The 20979-nt window shown below is 37.0% G+C and overlaps 1 protein-coding gene across 3 annotated transcripts in view; it reads left to right on the forward strand.

The window, feature by feature from the left end:
* LOC128027590 (catenin alpha-1) overlaps window positions 1–20435 on the forward strand; it is a 112790-nt gene extending 92355 nt beyond the window's left edge. For all 3 annotated transcript variants that reach the window (XM_052615336.1, XM_052615335.1, XM_052615337.1), the window contains 2 exons: window positions 19174–19308; window positions 19599–20435. In XM_052615336.1, the coding sequence (XP_052471296.1) occupies window positions 19174–19308; window positions 19599–19889 (426 nt within the window). In that variant the 3' untranslated portion in view covers window positions 19890–20435. The remainder of the gene's footprint in view (window positions 1–19173; window positions 19309–19598) is intronic.
* Window positions 20436–20979: the final 544 nt, after the last annotated feature.

Consider the following 20979-nt stretch of genomic DNA (forward strand, 5'->3'; position numbering starts at 1 on the left):
GTCACAATATAAAATTTTGCTGGACGATAAATTGTCCAAAAAATGATGTCAATAAACAATAATATTGTCGTTCTAAGACCAGTTTCAACTAATATAATGATAATGGCATAATAACGCTTGATCTTTTTCAAAGATCAATAAACTTTAAGTTTATTTTATGGCAGATTCAGAGCAAGAAATACCAACATGTTGACTTTGTGTGGTTTAAAATTTTTAAATTTTGCATGTTATGTTATGTTTATATGCCAGGAAGGGATGCTCATATTGACCGTTTAACCTTTAACCAAAAGTAAACATTTTGACCCTTGAAGGGGCCGTTCACACCACGTCTTTTTGTGCTCAAGTTCGTTTATTTCAAATGCGGTATGTGCGATCATAATGGAAGCGATGCGCTCGTTTTTTCCAGGCACGTCCGCAACGCATAGAGTTAAAAAAACCACAGCTTTTCAGAATGACGCAAACGAAGTAACTATATATATAAAAAAATAAAGCAATAGTGCAAGTACAATGAAATATCACTTGAGATGCAAACATCCTCAAGCAAATGAATGGCGCTTCTCCCAAAGCTCTAGCGATTAGCGATTTATTCCCGAGACATCTGTGCCATCGGAGAAGGTGTTTTCTCCTGCAGGCTGTCCACAGACTAACCCCACATCATGACATATTTAATTTTTGTAATAAAAATTGAAAAAATAAATTATCGCAACCAGAAAAATTATCGAGCTCTGTTTTTTTTTTTTTTATCGTGCGATTAATTGATTATCGTGACAGGCCTACAGTATATCGCGACACCCCTAGACTGACACTTGTTTTCCAGGAAAGCTTCTCTCATTATTGAAGCAGAGTGAAAATGACAGGTTCACAGGCTTTGTGAAAATATGGGAACCTTCCACAGTAAACATCAAACTAGTGTATGTGCTGCAAGGGTTCTCTCAGATTTTCTTGTCTTCTCAATAGCGCTGCTGAATGAGATATTGAGCTCCAGAAGGGGGGTTTGCATAGCAGAATCATCACCCATCACTCTTCCCTCCATGAAGGCTTCTCTCAGTTTGTCATTTAATTAAAAGAGTGCATCAGGCTGTGCTAACATCACCATGCAGCATGCAGACTACCAGTTTGATGTGTCAATAGCACTCATAGTGTGTGTTTTTAAGAACTACAAGACATTTTTCCACTTTGCAGTACGTTAAGCTAAAGGGTTAGCAGCGAGAACTTGTGAAGCTCAGGGTCATGCTAGATGTTAATTTCTTTAGTTTGTGCATTTGCAAGCACATTTTGCACAGTGCAGCACCCAGGGAGGGAATGTAAAGATACGCAGTGCTATCCTATTTGCTGCATGGTTATGGATGTTAATTAGCCATGCCTGTGAATGTCTGCAGTATGCTTTCAAAACGATTCCTTTAACATAAACTTGCATAATAAGCAGCCTTCATATACACCAAAGCTTTGCACTTTTGATATTTTATTTAGATTGCACTTTGATCCGATGTGAAGCAGCTTCACTTTTCAAGTCTGTAGTAATGCTACCTGCACTGACACAATTGGAGAGGAATACTAAATGTCCAGTTCAGAGACGGTGAGAGCTTTCATAGACAGCCACGTCCTGCCATGTCTTTGATGTTGCTTATCCAGTGCCATGAATACAATGATATCTCTCGCAGAAAACAGATGGGTACTGTGCAGGTGCTTGTGCATGTGTCTGTGGATGTTTGCTTATCTTATGACACACAAATGAAAATGCATTGCTTTGTAAATGGTGTCCATTTTACTGAACCTACCAATTTGTTGAGAAATGGTATTGGTTTACACGTAGGACACTTTTAAAATTTACATTGCCACATGTGCTAATGTCAGATGTGATGAGAATTCACTAGTCATATTTACATTTAATAATAGTATTTTTTTTTTTGCAGTTTAATTATATAATTGAATTTAATATTGTAATAGTAAAAATAATAATTAGTAAAAAATAAATTGTATTGCTGCTGTTATTACTACTAATACAGTGTTTTTAACAGTTTTTATTATATAATGTTGTATTTGAATATCTGAATATATAATTTAACAATAGTGATTAAACTTATTATTATTATTATTATTAAATGTCAATTTAGCTTTTTATTGCATATTTGTGAAATAAGCTTGTCTTCATCTCTCTACACCTGTCTCAAAAACAGACAGTGCTTGGATAAATTAATTTTGTATGCTGTGTGAGTGTAGGGATTGCTGTATGCATTATTAACAAGTGCATTGGTTGTGGGAAGAAATGTATCTGTCTGAGTGCGACCCCTGCTTTTAGACAGGTGTGAGCAACTCCAGACAGTCAGCCCAGCCCAGGTCAGTCCGAATGCTACCCCCTCCTCTTGCCCTGCCTTCAAATAGAGGAATTGAGGGCAGTAGGTGAAGAAAACGTGAAAGGAATGAGGGATGGAAAGCCCCAAGTGAGACTTAAATCCATTAAGTGTGATTCGTCTTTAATTAGTGGTGTAATTACCAGGTGGCAGCTTTACTTTTATATATATATATATATATATATATATATATATATATATATATATATATATATATATATGCCAAACTATATTCAGACTACTCCTTATACCTTCTTGTGCAGATGAGGCTGCCAGAGGCCAACTGCCGAAAAATGAACAAAGGGAAGCAGTTCCTTATACAGAAGGATGAATCATCAGATTCAGAGGAGCCTGCAGAGGGATGGAAAGCAAATAATCATGGCACTCCTCCCCCTACTCTCTGTCCTCCTTGCTCTCTTTGTCATATCAAAGCCCTGCCACAGAATACACAGCAGTGGGCTATAGCATCACTCCTGACTGCTCGTCTAGTTTGTCATGTCATGTACTTTTGTTACATCTGAGATTGCCAACAGACATCACAACAGAGCCGCTATGTGTTGATGGGCCAAAAATATCAGTGAAAGTTGAATATGCCAAAAAATAACATTCTTTAGAAACCTGGTACAAATATGATGATGCAGAGTAAAAAAAAAAAAAAAAACACGACCAAATAATTATTTGTATTGCATGATTCTTTTAGGCGGCACAAATGCATCATAGCAGCAAGCTTGATAGCTTAAACTTAACTAATCAAAAGGAGGATATGACAAAACACACTCCTCTGCATGTGGAGGTCAACCAAAGATGCAAACAAGACAGCCGTACCCAAGCGGATAGCGTGGGTGATCATTGATGATTAAAGAGAGGACTTTTAAAAATCAGAGGCTGGTGCATCTTGTCTGAGAATCAGACCTTCTGAATCCATCTCATAATATCTAGCTGTTCTATGAAGATGTTTTTGGATTGTTGTGGAATGCTGCCAGAAATGTTCAGGCGGGTCTAATAATCAGTTAAATGGCTATAACAGAGCTCGATTAAGTTTTTAAAAAATGAGTGTAGTGCATAGATGAGGAGAATTTAGGATTTAGGTCATTGCCACACAAAGGTCTGCACTGCAGTTTATTAAGAATTTACGAGCAGATTCTGCAGGGCATCTTCTGAGGATTTCATCTGAGCACTGTGCTGAGCAAATAATGCGGTGTAATTGAGATTTATAATGCAAATGTGTAAGCCACCACACTGTCAATAAATATTGTGCCCTACATGCGTGCACATTAAGGCATGAAACCGGCACACACGGAAACGATCGCACAACACTAGGTTTGCATATTTTAGCGAGGCAGACCTGCGGACGACAGTATGTGCTTTATGCCAGTGATGTATACTGACATACATAGTTTTCCAATTTACATTCAATCAGGGAAGATTTATGGTGATCCATAGGCACCACCACAGGTTGGATTAATCCCAGGTCTGGCCTCTGGCTGCTTAACGTTGACAGGCCTGTAAATTTCCTTCTGTACAGTGGAAGATCAGAAAAATTTGGCATAGCTATGGACCATTAGCAGTGTTTGCAATGTTTGTTTGAACTGGGTAATTAAATCATATTTTAGACATTACAGAATTATTCATCAGAAGTATTAAGACCTTCAGCCAGTTTTCTCATTTTACTGAATTACAGATGTTTTTCTCAGTGTTTATTTATTGATTTTATTTTTTTTAGGAAATGTTTCTAAAGTGTGCTGTTTTTAAGAATTCAGTTACTAAGTTTACACAGTTGGAAAATCCGTAAGTCATAGTGTTTGGTTTCTGAACAAATTGCTCAGTCATATATCTTCAGTGAATTAGTTAGAATGTTTCACAAATCAGTTTGAGATTCTTTAGCAAATTGGTCTGAATCGAATATATATATATATATATATATATATATATATATATATATATATATATATATATATATATATATATATATATATAAATATTATGTGATGTCAGAGCTCATTTGTAAAAGGTAAAAACAACAACAAAAAAGTAAACCTGTGATTATGAAGAATTGCTGTGAAAAAATGAAGGTAGTATAAGAGAGAGAAACAAATCCATAAGTTAAAAAGAGTTCAAAACTCTTTTCTAGGATCCCAGTGTGCACTGTTGGTTCAGTTGTGTGAAAGTTGCTGCAACATCAAACCAACCAGACATCTAGGAAAAGTTGTCCATCAGCCTCTGATGTGAAAACAAAAACTCTTTCAGTCCGCTGAAAAATACTTTTTTCAGAAAGTTTGTCTTTCAAGCTGGACAGTGACAGAAAAGGCCAAATAAATAGTTGCATTGCTCAAGAACAAAAAAAAGCCCTGCAGTTCCTTGTATATTGTTTTGATCTCAGTCCAGTTCCATGGCACCATTTAACAATTGTAGTGTGTAGGCATAATACAGCTAACCTGAACAACCTGAAGCCGATCTGTCTGTCAGGTCTAAATCCTTTTTTTTTTTTTTTTTTTTAAATGCATCCATAATGTTATTTAGTCAAATGAAATTCAGTTAAAATACCACATCACTAAATTTCAGTATAGCATCTGTAATTTGGTGAAATGAGAAAATAGTTTAATTGTCTGCGTATAAACTGTGTGAAATAGGTGCTTGTAAATATGCTTTGGAGCAGGAAATCCTATTAATAACTGTTGGGGAAGTGGTTGTCTCTATTTGGCAGGCATGTTGGCAGCTTTTGCTTTGTCATGCTGTGGCTATTCAGTTGCCTCAGAGATGCACATATAAGGCACATGATTCATATCTGATATTTTATCAGAATACTTACATTTAAGATGTTGATCTAAGAATGTTTTTGCACTCTTTATAAAAGGTACAAGTTGTATGACCTGCCACTAGTGGGTGCACTACCAAAAAAATAACAATCGCGTGGTTTGATGATGCTGAGGAGGAGCATGAAATTATGGGATTTGTTTGTCTTCTACCCGATCGCTGACGGCCATCAATCAGACGGAAAGATAAATTATGGATTTAACCATTACATATTGTGTCATGCTATATTGCAATACAATACAGCAAATATAGTTTGACAGTAGTTTAGTCAGATGATATGAAAACGATTACCACTTGTTCAACAAATATATACACTTGTGTACATTTAAAAACAATAATTGGGCATAGCAAATGTGAGTTCAACAATGTGCACGAGTAGATTACATACAAAGTCAATGCAAAGACGAGATCAGACTATGGATCAAATGGTCCTCGCGCGAGTCTAGAGACGCGATGCCCCGCGTTTGGCGTATATGCCCCATAATACTAATCTTGTTGATTGCTATAATATCATAAGTTTTCTGTAAAGATACGAATCAAAACATTCACCTGTTGAGTATAACACAAGCGAGATCGGCATCTCTTTCTAGTTGAAGTTTGTCGCGAAATTCTCTCAATCTAGAAAATGCAACGCCGATATTGATCCTCGCTCTTTCTCTCCTCAAACTCCTCTTGGGTCTCTTCTTGGGTCGTTTGGTTGGCCCGTACGCTTATGCTTACGTTTACGCTTACGTTTACGGGAGCTGTCCTTGTCAACAGAACCAGTGGCAGACGGTAAACAGTAATTATGTTCCATACATAAGTAACACAATCCACCATAAAACATGCAAGAAGTAGAAAATAAGAAACTGCTTGAAGCAAGCTAGTGGTTTTGTGAACGCTAGACATCTACTACTTCCACATTTGTCCACGACACTGTTGTCATGTGGTTTCTACGTCAGTAAAGGCGGTAACAAAAGGTAACTAACGTCATTGACAGGCGACTGCACTGCCCCATGTCACTGTTTAGTATGGGAATTTTCTCATGATTTACAAGTAGTTGAAAACATTAGAGATATTTTTAGTAATCAGCTGGACAAAATATATAACACCAACCTAGTGGTTTTTTGATTTTACTACAAATATTTTATACAATATAAATTGTACCTTTAAACTGGGATAGAATTGGCACTTGAAAATATTCGTATTCTCTTTTTTTTTTTTCTTTGGGTAATTGGTTGGATAGGAGCAAGATCATCACTCTTTCAAATGCCACTTGATTGATTATCATGGTCAATGATGGCTTTATATTTAGCCGTTTAAAAAAACAAGTGCACCACCAGACCATTTAAATGCAATATAAAACACATTAGCCACACGAAGGGATGTTCTTCTCTTCAAGTGCATTAGAGTTCTCTCTATTAAAGAACTACAGATGAATCTTATATCTTGGTAAAAAAAAATACTTTGATATTAACGGGTGCTTTTCCGTTCCCAGTTTGTGTGCTGAATACTGATGACTGAGTGGTCTGAATTCTCTGGCCTTCCACTTTCACCTCTGTAGAAAAACGATTTACGTAAATGTTTGAATTTTTGAATCTGTCCAGCATAACAGTTTTATTGCTGTTGCATCCACAACTTCCCCAGATCTGTATTTCAGCATGGAGTTTGCACAGCTAGTGAAAACAACCTAGAGTGAGTTCACACCTGAGAGATGCTGGGAGATCAAGTTTGCAGTCCAGAAACTTTTCTTCGGAGGGTCACTGTCAGTGCGTCAAATCTCTACTTGCGCTGTTCTCAAACTGTCTATAGCAGATGTTTATGGAAAATGAAGCTTGCTTATTACAGACAGTTTTTTTTTATTTTTTTAATGAAGATTCAGGTCTTCCTTCAGATGGACTAGTTTTGTGGCAGAGGTGTTTTTCTTGTGCCATTTTTTTTTTACACTTCTGGAGATTTAATAAACATTTTGTTCTATTTTTGCAGACCACTTGGAACCTTTTTTCTTTTCCCCTTTTTTCCCTGTTAGATTTTTTTTCTTTTAATAACCTCCCATATATATATATTGATTTTTATGATTTCTTTTTTTAAGGTTTAGTTTACAGACAAGGAAGTGGTGTTCAGTCTGACTTATTTTTATGGTAGGTGTCAATTTTGGAAGTTCATAATAAGCCATTTAGGAGTGCTTGTGTTAAATGTGATTGGTGTGTCCCTCTCCCCTCGCTAAGAGTTAAGTAGTTGATCTTCACATTTCAGATGTTGGCTTAATGTCTGTCAGTATGCAATGCAATCAGCAACTCTTTCTGTGGTTTGGGACACCACATATAAACACCAGGTAATCATATCAATGGAAATTATCTTGTAGAAGACCTATGGATGGGCGGAACGATTGCATCACTTCTCTAATTTAGTAGAGAGAAAACACACACCTTATTCCATCCCCTCTTGAGAGGAGTGCAGCGAGCAGCATATCAATATCTCCTTGGGCTTTAGTGGGCATAACCCACAAAAGAATGCATCATCCAAGAAGCTCCATTTATAATCAGGGCTGCTCTATATTAAAATGGGGCTTTGTCAGTGAATACAGGAAACTGGCATTTCTCCTCCCTGTTATGTTGAGAAAGGTCAGAACCCTCCTTGTGCTCTTCTACTACCACTGCCCGTTTAGAATGGAATTCAGCAGGCCGGATGACATTTTCTGTGATGTGGCCTGACCTTCCTACTCACTTTTATAGCAGGATATTTTTAATGTTGAGGTGCAAAATCTGTTATATTTTCCAACACCTGCATTCTCATCCGCTCATTAGTCCAGATAGTGGCTGCCCCTTTGTTTGAATTTTTTCATTCTCAGGGTGTAGTTTAGTGGGGGTTTTTTTGTTTTGATCGTAGTTTCACTCCACTACAGCCTCCACGGCAGAGGATAACACAGTTTTTACACAATAATGTACACAATTGTAACCCGTGCTAGCAAAATGATTCCGAATGCACACTGAACCAGGAACTCAACTGACTGTTTTGACGAGAATGAGGTGAAATGTGTGAAAATGCGTTGTTTTTTATTATTTATTTTTTTTAACCTGTTAACTGTCACACACATTCTTGAACATGGACTTGAAAGTGCATGATCCAAACCTAAATTTTTATAATTCATGATTGAAAACATTTTGTAACATGACTTTGATGTACCATTTTTATGGTAATGCAATGTTTGATTTTAAAATGGGTTTCGAAGGATGAATTTTGAGATTTTAAGTTTTCAAGTGATATATCATTTCTGATGATTGCTAAAGTGTGATAGAGTAAAAAGGCAACAGAAGACTTTTTTTTGACAGGTCAGAACACCTGTTATGATGTAGGTTTTTGAGGTGCACTCTTGCCATAAATTAATCTATTACCTTTCCTGCATAATTTTTAACAAAAAAAGATTAGAAAAATATCTATTTAGGAGTCTTAGACCTTTCCAACGATATATAGTTTGTCGTTATTAGATTAGGATTTAATTGTAATATAGTGAAGTAAATGTAGGCTTATACGGGACGGGGTGACCGTTAACAGGTCAAATAAAGCATAACACTACACGTTACACTACATACCATAAACAATCAAGCTTTTGAAAAAAGCTGATCAACCACCCCTTTCTAATGATTAAAGAAGAGGGAATCACTTGCTGCTATTAAATGCTTTTGCAGTTTTAATAATGTTTATTTGTAATGAACACAATTAAGGGATTTTTACATTTTATTATATTTTTCTTACTTGAATGCTTTTGTTTAGATTAAAAAAAAAGAAGTAAATAATACATTACTTATTTTTTCTTAAATTTGCGCTACCGTTTTTTTTTTTTTTTTTTTGCATATGTTTTTTATTTATACCAAAGATAAAATAATAAATTGCTATATTGTGACGGTTAATATAGTAATTATTAAGAACTGGAGTAAAAGATGCAACATTGCTCTGTGCTTTGGAACCTTCAGAAAACTTTAACTAGAATTTTCTCAAAATTGACTTTGCTGACTCTGTCGACTTCAAATGGGTGTAGTTCAGTCATTTTTCATCTGATTCCAACAAATCATACATCATTTCTCATTGTGACTCAATTTTCCAGCACAGGTCACATTTGCTGAGAAAGAGAGAGGAAACAGCGCTTTCTGTATTTTTCAGCATGGCAATTTTCATGAATATGCAGAGTAGAAGTTGCTCACTATGGCAGTACAAATTTTACTTACAGGCATAGTTCACCCAAAAATGAAAACCATCATTTACTCATTTACTCCTACTCATCTTTTTTTTTTTTTCCTTTTTTTTTTTTTTTTTGTATAGCTTCATAAATTCAGTAGCATGCATTTGAGTTTATCTAGGTCTGTTCATTAGCTTTAGTTCTCCCTTTTTCATGATGAACGCAATAGAAACATAATGGTGACACCTTTTCTATCACCTTGTGTAACTGAGGTGCTAAAAAGTGACTCTTTTTAACGCTTAAAGACTTGCACTTCAAGGACAACTCATTACTTTTGAACACCACGTGCACTTTTAGGCAGGATATATGCGAAATATTTTATTTTTTCCCCCTCTGATTACTGTGAAAAGGAAAACCAAAAGTCCTCTAAGAACTTGTAAAACATCTATTTCAAAGTGTAATTTAATTATTCTTCGGTCTCTTTAAAGTCCTTTATATATACAGTCTTGTTCAAAATAATAGCAGTACAATGTGACTAACCAGAATAATCAAGGTTTTTAGTATATTTTTTATTGCTACGTGGCAAACAAGTTACCAGTAGGTTCAGTAGATTCTCAGAAAACAAATGAGACCCAGCATTCATGATATGCACGCTCTTAAGGCTGTGCAATTGGGCAATTAGTTGAATTAGTTGAAAGGTGTGTGTTCAAAAAAATAGCAGTGTGGCATTCAATCACTGAGGTCATCAATTTTGTGAAGAAACAGGTGTGAATCAGGTGGCCCCTATTTAAGGATGAAGCCAACACTTGTTGATCATGCATTTGAAAGCTGAGGAAAATGGGTCGTTCAAGACATTGTTCAGAAGAACAGCGTACTTTGAATAAAAAGTTGATTAGAGAGGGGAAAACCTCTAAAGAGGTGCAAAAAATGATAGGCTGTTCAGCTAAAATGATCTCCAATGCCTTAAAATGGAGAGCAAAACCAGAGAGATGTGGAAGAAAACGTTAGACAACCATCAAAATGGATAGAAGAATAACCAGAATGGCAAAGGCTCAGCTAATGATCACCTCCAGGATGATCAAAGACAGTCTGGAGTTACCTGTAAGTACTGTGACAGTTAGAAGACGTCTGTGTGAAGCTAATCTATTTTCAAGAATCCCCCGCAAAGTCCCTCTGTTAAAAAAAAGGCATGTGCAGAAGAGGTTACAATTTGCCAAAGAACACATCAACTGGCGTAAAGAGAAATGGAGGAACATTTTGTGGACTGATGAGAGTAAAATTGTTCTTTTTGGTTCCAAGGGCCACAGGCAGTTTGTGAGACGACCCCCAAACTCTGAATTCAAGCCACAGTACACAGTGAAGACAGTGAAGCATGGAGGTGCAAGCATCATGATATGGGCATGTTTCTCCTACTATGGTGTTGGGCCTATTTATCGCATACCAGGGATCATGGATCAGTTTGCATATGTTAAAATACTTGAAGAGGTCATGTTGCCCTATGCTGAAGAGGACATGCCCTTGAAATGGTTGTTTCAACAAGACAATGACCCAAAACACACTAGTAAACGGGCAAAGTCTTGGTTCCAAACCAACAAAATTAATGTTATGGAGTGGCCAGCCCAATCTCCAGACCTTAATCCAATTGAGAACTTGTGGGGTGATATCAAAAATGCTGTTTCTGAAGCAAAACCAAGAAATGTGAATGAATTGTGGAATGTTGTTAAAGAATCATGGAGTGGAATAACAGCTGAGAGGTGCCACAAGTTGGTTGACTCCATGCCACACAGATGTCAAGCAGTTTTAAAAAACTGTGGTCATACAACTAAATATTAGTTTAGTGATTCACAGGATTGCTAAATCCCAGAAATTTTTTTTTTGTACAAAATAGTTTTGAGTTTGTACAGTCAAAGGTAGACACTGCTATTTTTTTGAACACACCCCTTTCAACTAATTCAACTAATTGCCCAATTGCACAGCCTTAAGAGCGTGCATATCATGAATGCTGGGTCTCATTTGTTTTCTGAGAATCTACTGAACCTACTGGTAACTTGTTTGCCACGTAGCAATAAAAAATATACTAAAAACCTTGATTATTCTGGTTAGTCACATTGTACTGCTATTATTTTGAACAAGACTGTATATTAGTGGTGGGCATAGATTAATTTTTTTAATCTAGATTAATCTCACTTTGATCTTGAAATTAATCTAGATTAATCTAGATTAAAATGGCTCATTCGAATTCTGCCAAAGGCATTCAGAATATGTGTGTTACCCAAATAAATCGACAAACAGTAAATCTTTGAGAAGGGGTTTATCAAGCTATGTGGTGCATTAGAAAAGGGGCTCATCTCCTGTTTCCAAAATGCATCACAAAGTGCTTGAAAAAGCTGTAAACTAATTCCACATTGCACAAGGTGCAAAACCCCCCCAGCTCTTAATGCATCTTGTTTCCTTCTGGAGCATCAGTGAATGTTTGAATCTTTTTAAATAGTTGTGTTTGAGTCCCTCAAATGTCCTCAGTCTGAAAAGATGCATCTCAAAATCATAAAGTCACTGCTGAAAAGGGTTCAAATATGCAAAGATGCTGGAAAACTGAAGAATCTGCAGGACCTTAAAGATTTTTCTGAAGAACGCTGCTCAGTTTAACTGTTCAGAACAAACAAGGGACTCATGCACAACCATCACAAAACAGAAAGACAGTCGTGGATCATCAGGTAACAGAACACAGTACTAAGAACCAAGGGTTCCCAAACTTTTGAGGGGGTTATTTTAATTTCAGCAATTTTTTTTTTTGTCATGTGGACTAAATGTTAATATCTTTTATGTACAATATCTTACTCAGGACAGTACTAAATAAAAAAATAGCATGCATTTAGTATGATCTCTCTTATTTTTTTTTAATTACTCATATTTCACAGATTCTGCAAGGGGTGCCCAAACTTTCGAGCCCCACTGTATATACACGCACACACACACACACACACACACACACATATATATATATATATATATATATATATATATATATATATATATATATATATATATATATATATATATATATATATATATATATGTAGAATTGCCAAGAAACACCTTCTGCACAGAATACAAAGTCCAAGTCCAGCCAAGGTTATATCCATCAAGTGGAAGCCTGTACATTACTTAAAAGGTTGAAGTGGGGCTGAAGTTGAAATTAAGGTTAAGTTATGTACTTTATAGTTAGACGAGTTTCCTAAGGAGAACACTCTTCTCAGAAGTTGCTTATTTTAAATGGATTGATGGGTGAATGCAGAATAAGATCTTGATCTTGCCTGATAAAGGACTTACTGGACACTGCACTTCTTAAAAAACAAACAAACAAACAAAATAACGCTGTTTTAGTGTGTCCCTCCACCACAAAGTGCCCCCCGAAATCAACAACATCGGCAGTACTGCATGTGTTCCTCATGCATCCCTTGCAGGTGGAGGAAGAAAATGTTTAAAGAAGGCAGGGAGGACTTTTATTTGACATGCATCATGTATTCACATGCGTCTAAGGCAGGCTGCATTTCCTGTTCAACTTAGATGAATTCAGCAGCTGAGCATGCACAAGTGATGCTTTCAAAGGGCCAATTCGAGCTGTCTCAAACAGGAGTCGAGCCTCTAATTAGTATGCTTAGCAGGTTTCATTTTAGCAGGGCTCTGTTCTCTCGCTCTCTCTCTCTCTCTCTCTCTCTTTCTCTCTCTCTCTCTCTTTCTGACTCTGACTCATTCTGCTGTTTGTCTGACTTCCTCTGCAGTAAGTTCTCTAGCTCTAGGGAAGAAAAGCAGCTTGGTGATTGATAAAAATTTGGGGCTTTATTAATGACTGTTGGAATAAGGGGTGGAATAGTAAAGTAGACGAGAGGCGGGCACTCTGGCTTCCTGTGCCCCTGCTGGCTCTTTATGATGAGCTAGAGCGAGATAGGGAATAGTTCTGCCCAGACATGCCCAGACATCCTGACTTCCCACTGGGGAGTGATGATGTGCCCAGCTGGATAATCTTTACTACAAATCCCAGAATGCTTTGAGCCAGCTGGAGTGGAAACTGCGGACGCCAAAGCAGTCAGAGCTACACAGCTGAATATTCTAGCAGCACTGCTGGAGCTCAAATCATGGCCAGACTTGTTGCTGGATCAACATGCCAGATGTAGGGGTGAGAAGCCCTTAAAGGCAAGAAAATTCTTGCTTTGTATTGCTGTGAATGTAATCCTCTCCTTCAACACTGACACAAATGCTTTTACAGTATCCTGCAGTCATAGAGGCAGCAAATACTGTAGAGGAAGTAGATGCAGAGCAGACCTTTTCCCTAGGTCAATAAAGTCCTTTTTTATAGCATATTAAAGCAGGAAGCATGCCCCTTTAAAAGGAAAATTCCTGTAATTTTTTTTCTTTTTTGAATTGTTAGTGTATATAAAAAAAAAAAATATTTTCTTGTTAATGTACATTTATTTATATATATTATATGCTTTTACACAATTGGGAAACAATTATTTTTACGTTCCATAAATCTCAATTTAACAAGCAAAACTTCAGGGAAATGTTCTGATTAAATGGCAGCTTATTCTCACGCTGTCTTGAAAGATGAGCAGCCTGTTGGCCTCTTCATCACTCCATGACTCTCTTCCTGTTTCTCACCAGTTTTTATTTTTTTGGTATCCCACTCTTTTCGCCCACTTGTCTCCCATCTCCCTTTGTCTCCCTGTCGCTTTGTCTTGTTTCTGACAGTCTGTGCCTGCCTGTCTGCCCTTCTCTCTCAATGGGGTATATAGACAGACTGATGATTATTAAAGTATGGTGAAGAAGGCCTGACTCAGACTCTGTGTTCTGCTGTATCTCCATTTGAATTTCCCACAGGCACATCGCTGCAAGTTTGCTTTATATTCCACTCTTGTATTTTGAGTTACTGGCCCCAAACATCGAAATGGATGGATACCGAGAGTCCATTTAGCAAAATGCTCTCAGAGCTTTTTGAATTATACTTGTTTGAATATAAAGCTTGAATCTAGTTGCCTGTAAATCGGCACTGTCAATCGTTTCAGTTATTTTAATTGAGGTATTTTGAATAGTTGTTAGGTAATGTGGGAAGACTCATTAAATGACCATCTTGATTTAATTTTAGTTTCCTGTAGGCATAATTTTGTCATGGATACTTAACATTTTCTAGATTTTCTTGCCACATTTGTAATACATTATGGTTAACTAAGCACTATTTTAACTTGGCTGAAAAACTGAGGTTTTAAATTGCGTGCGCCAAAATTTTACATAAAATCGCAATTGTATTTTGTGTCACAGAATTATGCATATGACATATGTGAGTGTTTTTACCAGCCCTAAGCAACTTAAGTGTGCTTCTACAGTCTAGCTGTTCTTTATAATGGAATGAAATAATGGAAATTTGACATTTTCACAAATGCTTTATGGCATTTGGGTGAGAGTTATTGAGATAAAGGCACGGTTGGGAAGCTGGCTTGGTGTAATTATGTGCAGGGACCCTAAAGTCCTGCTTTTTTATTTTAGCATTTTAATGGAAAGATATGAGGCCAGACTCTTTGAACATCATCACTGTGTATAAACTATTGTTACCTTGGAGAACATTGTCAAGTATTGATAATGGATGGTCAAACTATGGGGAAAAGAAGTACTATGCTTTTTATTGAACCAACAACTGGTAAATAGAGCTAGTGATGTATTCAGATGGTTGGCAGCAGTGCAGCCTTTTTATTTTACTCACATAGCAATGAGCAGGACCGTTGACTAGTCAACTAATTGATTAGTGAGCATGACTAATTAATTTTTTTATTTGGTGTTGGAGCTGAGGTGCTTCAAAGGGAATGGAAGGTGCAAATTCAACATCTTTACCATGCTGACAGTGTGCTGTATGCTTTTGCATGCTAAAAGGTTTTGTAGTAACTGTCAACACGCTATAACTAAAATTATTATCATTATAATTGTCTTTTATTATTGTTGACTTTATTAAAGGTTGACCAATATTGGATTTTGCCAATACCGATAGCTAGGTTGGACCACACTGGCCGATACAGATTAATTAACCAATAGTTTTTAAAATAGATACTGAACAAAAACCAAAATAGTGCTTTATTTAAAAAAAAATCATACTAGTAGAAGTAATAAATAGAAATAAATAGAAAGTAGAAATAGTAAATGTTGAAATTACCACAAAATACATTTAAACTCTTCCTAAATTCCATTTTATTTTTCTGGATTCCGTTTTTTTTTTCCGTTTACATTTTTCTCCACTCTGTTTTAATAGTTCATTTATCAAAAATCAAAAAAAGCAAGTCTAGTTTGATTAAAACTTATACATTTTCATATAAATTTAATAAAAGTTTAACAAAAGTGACATGTTTAGGGCCCTATGAAATGTTTTATTTTTTCTCACCATATTTTTATTGTTACCAAATTCTGTGTTTTAGCATGTCTAATTATTTGAATCCATAAAACAAATTAATTTATAACTTTTTTTCTTAAGGAAGCCTTATGATTTTCCCCCCTCAAAAATTCTGTGTTGTGTATTACATTTTTTCTGGTAATCAAATAAATGCATGAAACATTCATGAAAATTAAGCAAACATTTTTTGGCAAACAAAGGGGATTTACTATTAAAATGTAAAACTTTGAAAAATGTTGTGTTATTATTCCTTTAAAAAATTATGTTTGTTTTATTTTAGTAGTAGTAGTAGGCTATGTACATTCTACTGAAAAACAGATTTTGATGGGTTGCCGTGAATACCTTTTACAGTTCTGTGCATGTGATATGAGGCTAGTTTTACTCAACGGTCAGAAGCTCATGAATGCACTTTCTAAGCAGTTCTGGAGATGTTGTTCACGTGTTTACATCCTCATTTAGAGAGACGACAGAAGCTGAAATCACTGTGAGCGACAAACACGCTTCAGTATAAATGAAATATTACATCTGCGTAATTAATTAACAGAGTCACGCAGAACATGCAGGATTCATATTTAAATCAACTTTTGTGGCTTAATATTAACAGATACTTCCATCGAAGACCTTGTGGGTGTTTGATATAGTTTTTGCATCTTTTTTGGACAGGTGTAAATGCTTCCATTTGTTTGTTGCATTATAAAGAATGTGCGCCTCTCAATCTGCACTGGTTGCTATTTGATTGCGTCATATTATTGTTCGGCACAATTAATTCTATCTTTTCGCTTATTCAGTTGCCGAACATTCGATACATCCCTAGCTAAAACCCAAGAAGTTATCTTTATATTTACCCACACATCCATCAAATGAGCACTTTAGTAACAAGTCACGTGGCTAAATTTCAAGAAAATTGCTAATTTTTGTTGCTATTAAATTTAAAACTGTTTATTCATTAGAATGTGTGTTATTAAATAATGGTTTATGTACATATGCACACTTTATTATATCTGAACCACAGAGTTGCATTACCATCTTTCTTGGCCCCTTTATTATTTAGGGTGCCCTTGATGACTCTTTCGTTTGATGTTCAGGCTCTTTACCACCCCGATACATATCTGCATAAATCCCAAAATCAGTAAATGTTGCAATTGAAAATTAGTAATAATCTAGCTGTTAATGCAATATGAACTGTTGGGAGAGAAATTAGCAAATTGTGACTCTTGAACTGTGGTTGGGTTTATGCTTCAAAAATATTCCTTAAGAGCAAGCACAAGGACGGTTTTCTTCTGTATGCACAAGGATTTTGTGTTTCTTTATAGTTAAATAAAAAGGACAGTTTGGCTGTGAGCCCTCGGTGGGCCTGATCACCTGCCACGATGGGGAATGGAGCTAATTTGACTAGCACATGCAGCTGGACAGGTGACTGTGGAGCGTTAGAGTATCTGCAGGCAACAGTCAAAGATCTTCAAAACAACCAGCATGTTGAACATTCTTTTCACTTTAGATATCAGTCAAAGTATTTCTGTACAGATGCTTGTCTGACTCACCATCCGTCTTGATGTGTTTTCATGTCAGGTTTATTAAACGGTGCATCTGGAATGCATAGTCGATATAAAAAATTGGATGACGAGTAATTTCTTACTGCTAAATTCAGAAAAAACAGAGGTGTTAATCATAGGGCCTAAAAACTCTACTTGTAATAACCTAGAACACTGTCTAAGACTTGATGGTTGCTCTGTCAATTCTTCGTCATCAGTTAGGAACCTAGGTGTGTTACTTGATCGCAATCTTTCCTTAGAAAGCCACGTTTCTAGCATTTGTAAAACTGCATTTTTCCATCTCAAAAATATATCTAAATTACGGCCTATGCTCTCAATGTCAAATGCAGAAATGTTAATCCATGCATTTATGACTTCAAGGTTAGACTATTGTAATGCTTTATTGGGTGGTTGTTCTGCACGCTTGGTAAACAAACTACAGCTAGTCCAAAATGCAGCAGCAAGAGTTCTTACTAGAACCAGGAAGTATGACCATATTAGCCCGGTCCTGTCCACACTGCACTGGCTCCCTATCAAACATCGTATAGATTTTAAAATATTGCTTATTACTTATAAAGCCCTGAATGGTTTAGCACCTCAGTATTTGAATGAGCTCCTTTTACATTATACTCCTCTACGTCCGCTACGTTCTCAAAACTCAGGCAATTTGATAATACCTAGAATATCAAAATCAACTGCGGGCGGCAGATCCTTTTCCTATTTGGCGCCTAAACTCTGGAATAACCTACCTAACATTGTTCGGGAGGCAGACACACTCTTGCAGTTTAAATCTAGATTAAAGACCCATCTCTTTAACCTGGCATACACATAACATACTAATATGCTTTTAATATCCAAATCCGTTAAAGGATTTTTAGGCTGCATTAATTAGGTAAACTGGAACCGGAACACTTCACATAACACCGTACTTTCTACATCATTAGAAGAATGGCATCTACGCTAATATTTGTCTGTTTCTCTCTTGTTCCGAGGTCACCGTGGCCACCAGATCCAGTCTGTGTCCAGATCAGAGGGTCACTGCAGTCACCCGGATCCAGTACGTATCCAGACCAGATGGTGGATCAGCACCTAGAAAGGACCTCTACTGCCCTGAAAGACAGTGGAGACCAGGACAACTAGAGCCCCAGATACAGATCCCCTGTAAAGACCTTGTCTCAGAGGAGCACCAGGACAAGACCACAGGAAACAGATGATTCTTCTGCACAATCTGACTTTGCTGCAGCCTGGAATTGAACTACTGGTTCCGTCTGGTCAGAGGAGAACTGACCCCCAACTGAGCCTGGTTTCTCCCAAGGTTTTTTTCTCCATTCTGTCACCGATGGAGTTTCGGTTCCTTGCCGCTGTCGCCTCTGGCTTGCTTAGTTGGGGTCACTTCATCTACAGCGATATCATTGACTTGATTGCAAATTAAAACAGACACTATTTCAACTGAACAGAGATGACATCACTGAATTCAATGATGAACTGCCTTTAACTATCATTTTGCATTATTGAGACACTGTTTTCCAAATGAATGTTGTTCAGTGCTTTGGCGCAATGTATTTTGTTTAAAGCACTATATAAATAAAGGTGATTGATCTGTATCATTAGGCCCACACAGAGTCTACGACTCAAAGCGCCACAGCTTTCCACAGCGAATAAATCTAAACGCCCATCTTTCACACGCTTCTACATGTCCCTGCACCTCGCTTGTACATTTTAAAAATTATTTGGGCTATTGTTTTCATCTACTAATAACTCTTGTAGTAGCAGCACTCTCAGCTCCATATAACATGTTTAAATGTTACTCAGATTTTCCCCCTATAATCAATGTGGAAAAATTGTGTTTTACAGAAAGTAACGGCTGTGTTTCTCTCTCCCTTGTAGTGTCCAGATTCAGCGTGCAAGCAGGATCTGTTGGCCTATCTGCAGCGTATCGCCCTGTACTGTCACCAGCTCAATATCTGCAGTAAAGTCAAAGCAGAGGTGCAAAATCTGGGTGGAGAGCTTGTGGTGTCTGGGGTAAGTCCTCATTTACTGAGATGCAGAAAAAGACAGACTTGAGCCTATGTGAAAAAAAAAAAAAAACATCCGTCCCTCCACGACAAGAACAAATCATGCTGCTAAGCTAATTTATTTTCCTGTTTTTGTTTTACAGCTCAATAGTATTTTCAGTTTGCTTATTTACATCTCTTATTTTAAACTTTTTAATCTTATTGTTTGTTTTATTTTATTTAGTTTTTAATTGATTCACTGGTCAGAAAGTGTGGGAACTCCTCCAAAGGTCTTTTCAATTTCCTCTCCATTTGCAGGTGGACAGCGCTATGTCTCTGATTCAGGCAGCCAAGAATCTGATGAATTCTGTGGTGTCCACTGTGAAGGCATCCTACGTGGCCTCCACCAAGTACCAGAAGTCTCAAGGAATGCAAAACCTCAACATGCCTGCCATCTCCTGGAAGATGAAAGCTCCCGAGAAGAAGCCGTTGGTCAAACGTGAGAAGCAGGACGACGGTCAAACCAACAAAGTGAAGCGGTCCTCTCAAAAGAAGCACGTCAACCCTGTGCAGGCATTAAGCGAGTTCAAAGCAATGGATAGTATTTAACCTTTAATCTACCCCAGTTCAGTAGATTATGTTTCAGAAGTAGATTGAATCTTGAAATCAGTCAGATTTAGCGAGTACATTTAAACGCATTCCTGTACCTTAGTCCACAATCTGCTGCTTCTTTTTTCTTCTTCTCTGTAAGCAGTGGCTATGCTGAGTGCACGAAGGTCTATATAGCAAATGTTATATTTTTACACATGAATGCATTCATCTGCTCAATCACAAGATTTCTTCCTGAGGACAGGTAGGGGCATATGTTAAACTCCCTCTCAGTTTATATGTATGTTTCCCCCTTTTCTAGATGACTATTGTATATTTTTTAAAACATTTAAATGTATTTTACCAGAATAATTTTATATATTTCACACTAAAGGCTTTGATATTGGCCATTACCTTCCATTCTTCATGCCTATGCAAACTCACTGTAACACTTGCAATACTTGTTTTGGTATGAAACTATAAAAGAAAAATAGGCTTTGATTTAATGTCAGTCAAGACCAAAGTCATTGTATTTTGCTGTGCCTAATAAATGTTTTGATAACTCTTGTTTTATCCTTTGATTAACTGTAAAATAGACTAAGTTGGGTGGTCTCTGCTTTGTCTTTAAAAGAAATAATCCTGCATGGAAAATAGTGAATTGATGTGAAACTCAAGAAACAAAGTCAAACTAGTTGCTTGTTGCAGTCACTAGAGAGAGAGAAAAAAACTTGCCTAAAGAGAGAAAAATCTCAATGATGCCCTCAGTAATCTCAAGGAGCAGCAGGGCAAAGATAAATGCGAATGAGAGGGTGAGAGTGAGTTAGTTCAATCTTCAGCCCTGTATTTAAATTCAGAAGACTGGCCTTAGGCCTCTCTTCTCCTCCTCCTCCTTCCCATCCTCCCACCCCTCCATGACTCAGACCCTGATTCAATGAATCAACACAACGCTTATTCATCGGAGCACTTGCTTAAAAGTGGAGAACTCTTGGGCTAAATGGGTGTGGATGGACTGGGCCAGAAGTATGTGAGCCACTGAGCACAACCAACGATAAATGGGATCAAGTACCCCAAACGTCCCGAAGGAGCTTCCAAATCACAGCGATCGATATTC

Source organism: Carassius gibelio, chromosome A14 (assembly GCF_023724105.1).
Source record: "Carassius gibelio isolate Cgi1373 ecotype wild population from Czech Republic chromosome A14, carGib1.2-hapl.c, whole genome shotgun sequence".
In the NCBI taxonomy this organism is placed as follows: Eukaryota; Metazoa; Chordata; class Actinopteri; order Cypriniformes; family Cyprinidae; genus Carassius; species Carassius gibelio.